The 8,909-nt window shown below is 44.8% G+C and overlaps 1 protein-coding gene across 1 annotated transcript; it reads left to right on the top strand.

Moving 5' to 3' along the window:
- The first annotated feature begins 1,208 nt into the window (after positions 1–1,208).
- Positions 1,209–8,652, top strand: LOC123244265 (antigen peptide transporter 2-like). The gene is made up of 11 exons (XM_044672639.1): positions 1,209–1,713; positions 1,825–1,939; positions 4,852–4,982; positions 5,183–5,388; positions 5,605–5,802; positions 6,055–6,183; positions 6,424–6,612; positions 6,860–7,033; positions 7,218–7,377; positions 7,915–8,051; positions 8,476–8,652. Exons 1-11 carry the CDS (start codon positions 1,212–1,214, stop codon positions 8,650–8,652), a joined length of 2,118 nt encoding a protein of 705 aa, XP_044528574.1. The 5' UTR covers positions 1,209–1,211.
- The last annotated feature ends 257 nt before the right edge of the window (positions 8,653–8,909 follow it).

The raw sequence follows: 8,909 nt of genomic DNA, 5'->3' as shown, positions 1-8,909 counted from the left end.
ATGTGACAATATACTAATATTTTTTGGAATGAATCCAAAGAGATTTCTCCATAGAGAAAAATTTGTAATCCTAAACTGTTTCAACAAAAGAGAGAAAGAACAGATCAACGAATTGAGCATGCAATTAATGAAACTATTGGAAAATCAACACACACACAAAAATCCCATCTGAATATCTTTAACAATTTTTAAAGGAGTTGAGTGGTATAGAGTGAGGGGGGTGGATGGGTGGTGGTCGTGGGAATGAGTCTTCATCTGGGCTAAGGGCTTGATCCCTAGTCTTGACTTACAGAATTCTTCAAGCCCAATTCGTTTTAATTCACTTTAAATTTAAATTTCCGAGTAGATGTCACACACTGCCCTTGCACGAAAAACGTACAAAAGAGGCCAAGAAAAGATTGTCTCAAGTATGAAATGTAAAGACCCTGGGCTTACGGGTTTCGAACCCCTTGTAAAGAGAAGTCAGCGACCCTTTTACACACAACTCAGGAGTAAAGCTCAATTGAAACTGTAGGAGCCTTGTTAGGCACTGAGAACTGAAGCGAAGGGGAAAGGGAGGCGGGGCGTCTACATCAGAAGAAGCCCAGCAGAACTAGAGCGCAGATCCGAATCGAGCGTCTCCCCAGCTGCAGCGGAGCGTTGTTGCCTGGTAGGCAAAGTCCTTGCAGGGGAATCCCGGGGAGCCTCCTGGGGTTGTAATTTTGATTCCTGAGCTGATGCTGTCGAATCCCTCTTGAGCTGGCCAGTACAGGGTCTGGGCGGGGAGAAATGGACGGAACGGAAGAAGGGGCGGCATTTGGAGGTTTTAAAAGAGGGTCCTGCCTCTCATTTCCTTTAGCCCCTCCTCGCCCCCTTTCTCATCCCCAAATATTAGGGGAATTCTCTGCCTCTTTGCCTCTTCTATGAGGGAAGGTGAGAACGCGCCAGAAAGAAACAGCTCCTACTTACGAGGCTAAAAGGAAAGGCAGTGTGGGGAAACGGAAAGCTCTCTGGACTGGGAAGGGCGGGAGTGGTGGCATCTCAGCCCCTGTTCTGCCACTTTCCACCTGTCTGACTGGACAAGTCGCTTAATTTCTCTGAGCCTCTCTTTTCTGATCTGTGGCTAGGGGGCTTCTCTAGTAGGGACGGAGGTGACGACATGGGGTGAATGTGGGACTTGATTGGAGATCCTGCCTCCCATTATCTCTCCTAATTCTTTAACAGGTGCCAGCATGCAGCTCCTTGCCCTGAGGCCTTGGGCTCCCCTTCTTCTCACTGACCTGACGTTACTGTGGCTATTACAGCTACTGGAAGGAGTCGTTTTCCTTCCAGGGCACTCTGGGCTTTGGCTGGAGGGGGCTTTTCGGATGGGGGTGCTGTGGGAGATTCTAAGTTTTTGGGGGGATCTTGGGAAGATCAGGGAACTACTGCCTATGTTGTGTCTGAGCACCCCCCTTTTCCTATCCCTGAGGACGCTGGTTCCAGGGGCCCTGAGTGCTCCACCTGTGCTCCTGGCCTCAGCCCCACGGGCCTGGTTGCTGGTGGCTTATGGAGGGGCAGGCTTGGGCTGGGCTGTGTGGAAGGTGCTGAGCCCCTCAGAAGCCCCTCCCTCAGCCCAGGAGAAGGAGCAAGGCCAGGAGAAGAAAGCCATGATGTGGAGGCTGCTGAGACTGTCCTGGCCTGACTTCCCCTTCCTTCTTGCTGCTTTCCTCTTCTTGACTGCTGGAGTCATAGGTGAATGGACAGGGAGGGAGTGTGTGTGTTGGTATGAGTCTTAGACCTAACTCTAAGAAGACATGGAAAAGGATCCTTGAAGTTGCTCATCCCGCTCGTACCCCAATCCAGGTGAGATGTTCATCCCCCACTATACTGGTCGTGTGATTGACATCCTGGGCCAGGACTCTAACCCTGATGCTTTTGTCACTGCCATCTTCTTCATGTGCCTCTTCTCCCTTGGAAGGTCAGTGACTTGGTGAGGGTGGGGAAGGGAAATCATAACTTTATCCTTTTGGACTCTACCACTTACTTTCTGTGTGACCTTGAGATAGTCATTTCTTTTTTCTGGAATTCAGTTTCTTCAGTAAAATGAGAGACTCTAATAATAAAAAATAAAGACTCTAATATTCAATGATCCTCTAAGGGTACTTCTGATCACCCAGACCCTTTGTGATACCCATTGGCCAGCTGCCTCCAAATTCAGAGTCCTGCTCACCCCTAGGAAAGAGAACCCATCTCTCCTATAAAAGGGACTAGATATATAGAAAGAGAAACTTGATTCATACTTTTTCATTATTCCCACTCTGAGGTAGGAGACATGGACTTCAGCTTCAGAAAGCAACCCATCTAATTGGGTAAGGAAGAAAAATAGACACCATCATTCATTGGATGCATTCATTCATTCATTTAATCACTCACTCAGGAGTATTTATGCAGCACAAATTCAGATGCATACAAGCACAAATGAAGTTGCTGTAAATGAAGAACATCAGTTTTGTGGGATGTTTCCTCTTCATCTTAATGTTATTTCAGTCTCCACTCTCAGGGACTCTTAATGCCCCTTTGCTCAAGAGTTTCTTTTGTTATTCCCTATTTGCCCCATTGCCTTATATTTGCAGGCTTGCACCTGTTGTAATGCCAATTTAACCAAATTTGGCTCTGGCTAGATAATTTTTCCAACCCTATCCCCTTTCCCATATCTTTCAGAATTCCAAATGGACCTTTCCTTCAAGTTTATTTCTTCCTTTCTCAGCATCTTTCTCCCTTTTGCCTGGATTTACCCTCTCTTCTTTCTTTATCATTTCTTTTTCTTTTGAAATAATACATGTTATTTATGCTTTCTGTCTTTTCATAAAAGTCATTTCAACTCTACTCCCCGTTTCCAAGCCAAATCCTCTTGCTAGTCAATTAAAACAAATGCATCAGATTATACATGGTGACATAGACAGTGTTCTATACCAGTAATTCCTAACTTGTCTGCTACATTGGGGTGGTATGCTAGAATATTTCTTCTTAGGACCTTCATTTGTTTTTCATTTACTCAGAATTTGACTTTCTTTAAATAATCTTTTCATTTACATTATTATGGTTGCCTATATATTGTTCTCGTAGTTCTGCTCATTTTGTTCTATATTATACAAACCTTCCCATGTTTCTGAGTAGCTCATTTTTAATTCCTTATTGCATAAAATATTTTTTATGTTCAAATATCTTAGTTTTATTTTTCTAGCCATCTCCTAAATGATGAGCACTCACTGTGTCCCCCATTTTTTTTTGTTTTTGTTTTTGTTTTTTTTGCTACCAAAAGGAGTACTACTTAGAATATTTTGGTGTATATTGAACTATTTTTATCTTTGGGGTACATGCCCAGGAATGGGAATGCTGAGTCTAAGAGTATAAACAGTTTGGTCACTTTCCTGCATAGTCCAGAGAGGCAGAGTGTCTTCCTGCACTTCTTTCAACACTGTTTATTTTTGTTATTGTCTCTTATCACTTCTATTCCACCCTTTCCATTTGTAAACATATCCAGGTCTCATCTCAAAAGAAATTGATATTTTTTCCTATTGCCCTTTCTAGTTACTGACTTTTGGCTGTCAATAAGCTAGATCTTTTATTTTTATTTTTTTGCCTTTGTATTCTCAGCACCTAGCACAATCATGACATTGGAGGCTTTAACTGCCAACTGGACACCATCTCCTTCTCCATAGCCCTTCATTAATTCAACTCATCTCACATAAAACTTATCACATGTCTCCCCCTAGAAGAGACATAACTTCCCTTCAGACTTGATTTCCCACAAAAATCGTACTCCTGCCTCCCATTTGTTCCTTTCCTTTCTTTTCTTTTCTTTTCTTTTTTTTTTTTTGACATCAACATTCTCTAAATTACTAGTGGATACAGTACTGATTCTGGAGTCAGGAAAACTCATCTTCCTGACTTCAAATCCAGATTTAGACACCTATTAGTTACATGATTACCCTGGGCAAGTCACTTACCCCTGCTCGCCTCAGTTTCCTTATCTGTAAAATGATCTGGAGAAGGAAGTACAAACCACTCCAGCATCTTTGCAAAACAAACAAACAAACAAATAAACCCAAATGGGGTCAGTAAAAGTCAGACACAACTTGAAATGGCTGAATAGCAAAAAAGCAACTAGCACAGGTCAGGCACAGTGATAGGCAAAGTAGATACAAAAATAAAAATAAAGGCCATAAAAAGCTTATCTTTGCATAAGGGGTATGATATTTATAATTTCTTCCATACTGCTGTCCAATTCTTTCTTATTATTTCATTTTCTTTGAGTATCTTAGTAAATTATTATGAAAATCTTCAACTTCGTCTTGGATAAACCAAGAGAAGAAGGGGGGTCTTTTGCCAGAATTAAGAGGGATTCCCAGCGGCATGGTGTCAGTGATTAAAGCAGCTCTAGAACTCAGGAAGAGTCAGGAGGATTGAGACAGATAGTAGGAATCTAGGCAAGACAGAGGCAGATAAGGTGGGGAGTGAAGTGATGGACTCTTCATCCCTTTCTGATGAGATCATTTCATAATCCATACTTCTATTAGAATCTAACATCTTGCAATAAACAGTACACAGAACAGGTTCTCAATAAAAGCTCATGCATTTGAATTGAACTGCCTTCCTTCCCCCCAGGTTTCTCATGCCGTGCCTCCACTCCTTTTACACACATCCCAAGTACCTGTTCTTCCTGGTGGCATTTTCTCTCTCTTGTGTACTTTCCTTGTCTTTTCCTCTCCTATATTCCTCCTCCTTTGATTTTCTCCTCTCTTCCTCATCCGTTCTTCCCATGATTCACCCTTCTATCTCTTTCCCGCCTGTATTACTTCGCATGTTGCTCTCTTTCCATCCCCACAGCTCATTTTCTTCAGGCTGTCGAGGAGGCTTCTTCACCATCATCCTCTCCCGAATCAAACTGCGCATTCGGCATCTTCTCTTTTCTTCTCTTTTACACCAAGATCTCACCTTCTTCCAGGAGACCAAGACAGGTGGGATACCTAAACCTTTGGTTCCTCTGAGCCTTCCTGACCCTTCAGGGCTCTTTTCATGACTCACCCTTCCTCCTTCCATAGCTGCATGTACATTGAGCTGTCAATATGGAGGGGAGGAAGGTGGGACATGAGCTGCCTGATGGTTTCTGGTTCTGCTCAATTCTACATAGCCTGGTCCCTTCTCCTATTCTTCCCAGGGGAGTTAAGCTCACGCCTGAACTCTGACACCATCCTGATGAGTCGCTGGCTCCCTCTCAATACCAATGTGTTCATTCGGAACTTGGTGAAGATCATAGGGCTATACAGCTTCATGGTCAGCCTTTCGCCTAGGCTTACCCTCTTCTCTTTGCTTGAGGTACCCCTCTTAGTTGCTGCTGAGAAGGTCTACAATGCCCGAAATCAGGTATATGTGGACAGAAACAAGGTTTAGCAGAGAAAATGGACTGGTCCTGCTGGGTGGGGCTGCAGGAGGAGCTTTGGGGTAAAAGAAGCAAAAGTGGGGAGAGAGAAGGGGTCCAGGGGCTGAAGTGGGGAGATTAACTCCAATATGGGAGATGGGATACTGTATTTCTCCTAAACTTGCTCCTCACTTATCTTCCCTCTGATACCTTCTCCCTAGGCAGTGCTCTGTCAAATTCAAGATTCAGTGGCAGAGGCTAGACAGGTGGTGCGGGAGGCTGTGGGAAGTTTAAGAACTGTACGGAGTTTTGGGGCAGAGGAGGATGAGGCTCAACGCTATGAGAAAGTCCTAGAACATGGCCGGAAACTACGGTGGCGCCAGAACAGAGAATATGGCGTGTATCTACTCATCAAGCGGGTGAGCCTAGAATGGGATACAGTCAACAGGAGTAAGTGCATCTCCTGATGCTGTTTTTGGGCTCTGATCTCTTGTATTGACCCTCCCCTCTCAAGTCCCAGTCCCTGCCTGGCCTCTTTGGTCTCATAATCACCCCAGATAGTAACTGGGGAATCAGATTTTCTGCAATCAGGACAGGAATGAGATTTAGAGAGGAGCACCTGGGTGAGACATCATATCATGTCCTCATCCTGCTTCCTCTTTCTCCTTTAGGGTCTTCAACTAGCAATGTGGGTATTGATGTTGGACTGTGGGCTGAGGCAGATCCTTGCAGGAAAGCTCACCAGGGGTGGCCTCCTCTCCTTTCTGCTCTATCAAGAGCATGTTGGGAGACTTCTGAAGGTAAAAGAGAACAATTGTTGCTCTTTTGTCTTTATCTCAATTCCAGTCTTTGTTCTGTTTGGTTCTTATATGAAGGCTTTAGTGTGTGTGTGTGGAGCAGAAGTAGGTAGTTGGAAAGTTCATTTTGTAGAAATCTGGCTCCATATTCATGGAGGCAAAGGAATGATTCATATCTGTCCTGGTGAGTGTTTAGGACCCTACGCTCTGGTTTCTTGACTCATTTCCTTCACATTTTCTCAGATCATGGTGTGTATGTATGGAGACATGGTGAGCCAAGTCGGGGCTGCAGAGAAAGTGTTCCAGTACCTAGACCGTGTGCCACAGATGCCCCCACCTGGAATGCTGGCTCCTTCTATTTTGCATGGTCTTGTGGAATTCCGAGATGTCTCTTTTGCCTATCCCAGTAACCTCAAACGCTTTGTTCTCAAGGTATCTGAGATTGAGGTCTTTGCCTTTTGGGGGCCCAAGCATTCAGCCCTATAATCCTCAGTTTTATTGCATCTAAGCAGGGTGTTAGGGCTAAGCCTCTGTTTCTTTTCAAGCATTTTAATTAATAACAGGGAGGCTGTTGATGATCTTGATGGGCAGAGGAAGAAATGAAAGAAAACAGAGAACATATTTTCTTTTCATTGACTCTTTTCTCCTTCTTTCCTCCACAATATCCTTATTTTTTCAGGGAGTGACATTCACTCTGCATCCTGGGAAGGTGACAGCCTTAGTAGGCCCCAATGGGGCTGGGAAGAGCTCAGTGGCTGCACTGCTGCAGAATCTCTACCAGCCCACAAAAGGCCAGTTGCTGCTGGATGGAGAGCCCCTGCCCCAGTACCAGCACCAGTACCTGCACTCACAGGTGACAAAGAGGAGAGGGACATAAAGTTGAGGAGGGAATTACTAGGAGAAGGAAAGTAGGATTGGAGCCAGGTTGGAGAAGAGAGAAAGAGATTCCCCTTCCTCCACCAAAGATTTATGGAGGTGAGGAGGGTCGGTGAGTTCCTGCCCTAGGATAGCTCACCCAGCCATCCCTTTCCATACAGGTGTCTGTGGTTGAGCAGGAGCCTGTGCTGTTCTCAGGGTCAGTAAGGGACAACATTGCCTATGGGCTGGAGAGCTGTGGAGATGGTGAGGTGATGGCTGCTGCCCGGGCAGCTGGTGCTGATGGATTTATTGCTAATATGGAGCATGGCCTGGACACAGGTACCTTATCAAGCTACAAGACTGTGACAGTTTCATCATGATATTCAAAAGAAGGAACTTGACCATCCCCTCATGTAATCCTCAGTGTGCCACTGGGTGTACACCAGCTCTAAGGCTATCATTGTGCCCTGTCTTTCTTTCTAACCTGTGTCTCCTTATCAATATAAAAATTATTTTAAAAATAAATAATACAAAATACAAAATATAATATTTATATACAATACTTGTACCATATATAAATATTATATTTTATATAATATAATATATAATAAACATGATAAAATAAATAATGAAAATATTGAAAACTAAAAAACCCTAATATCCCAGCCCTTTTGACTGGAAAGTCATGTCATTTGTATGAAATATAAGAGTGATGCTACCTCTCCCTGGATGGCATTTTGGGGCAAGCTTATCCTCATGAAATCTGATCTGAGGGGAAATAATGGAGGCTCAGATTGAGGGCAGAAAAATGTTCCTATACATAGATTATTCAGAGGGCCCTGTCTCTGAGGAAGAATATATTTTCCATTTCTTTAGCTGTTGGAGAAAAGGGGAGTCAGCTGTCTGCAGGACAGAAGCAGTGTGTGGCCCTTGCTCGGGCTCTGGTGCGGAATCCCCGAGTCCTCATCCTGGACGAGGCCACCAGCGCCCTGGATGTGGAATGTGAGCAGGCGGTAAGATGCTGGAGGCAAATGAGGGCAGAGCCTGAGCCATAGTGGTGGCGACAGGCAGAGCTGAGAGGGGCTGTGGGGGGCACGGGAGATGGTGTAAATGTCTCTGGGCCAGGGCTCTCCTGAATTTGGAATGATCCTGGGCCCTGGAATGGAGGGGAGGGTGGGGAAATTGTGTGTGTATCTCTTCTCTGTTTGCCATTTCCTAGTTAATGGAACAGGGGAGACTTCTGAATGTATAATGGAGATTGGTGGGACTGGTGGTCTCTGTGGTTCCATCCTTTTCTTCTTCCTCTCACAGCCCATCCAAGCCACTGATAGGCCACATTTCCCTCATTATATTATATTCAGTAAGCAGCAGTGGGATTGGCATGCAGGTTTCTGTGTTTGAATCTCTAATACTTTCTGTGCCCTCATCTTTCCCCAGCTTCAAAAGTGTATGCTGCAGAGGGGCCGGACAGTGCTGGTCATTGCACATCGTCTGCAGACAGTGCAGGCTGCTGACCACATCCTGGTGCTGGAGCAGGGGAAGCTGGTGGAACAGGGGACTCACTCTCAGCTCATGGCCCAGCAAGGCCTCTATTACCACCTGGTACAGCAGTAGCTTGAAGACTGAGTCTCTGGAGGAAGAAAGGAACTTTTTATTTGAGATTTGGGTTTTGCTCAGGGTCTTAGAGATCCAGGACAAACTTTGCTTTGAGTACCCCTTGTTTCCTATGTAATAGCCACTGTAGCTGGAGAGATGATGCCCCCCAACAAGATGATGCACCTCACAGGTGTACCCCTTCCCAGAGACTATTGTTTCCCTGTTTCTCTCCAGATGTCTGCATGTGGGTGGGCATGTGAGTCAATAAATCATTT

This window comes from Gracilinanus agilis, chromosome 4, assembly GCF_016433145.1.
Source record: "Gracilinanus agilis isolate LMUSP501 chromosome 4, AgileGrace, whole genome shotgun sequence".
NCBI lineage: Eukaryota > Metazoa > Chordata > Mammalia > Didelphimorphia > Didelphidae > Gracilinanus > Gracilinanus agilis.
This window is presented reverse-complemented; position numbering and strand designations above follow the sequence as displayed.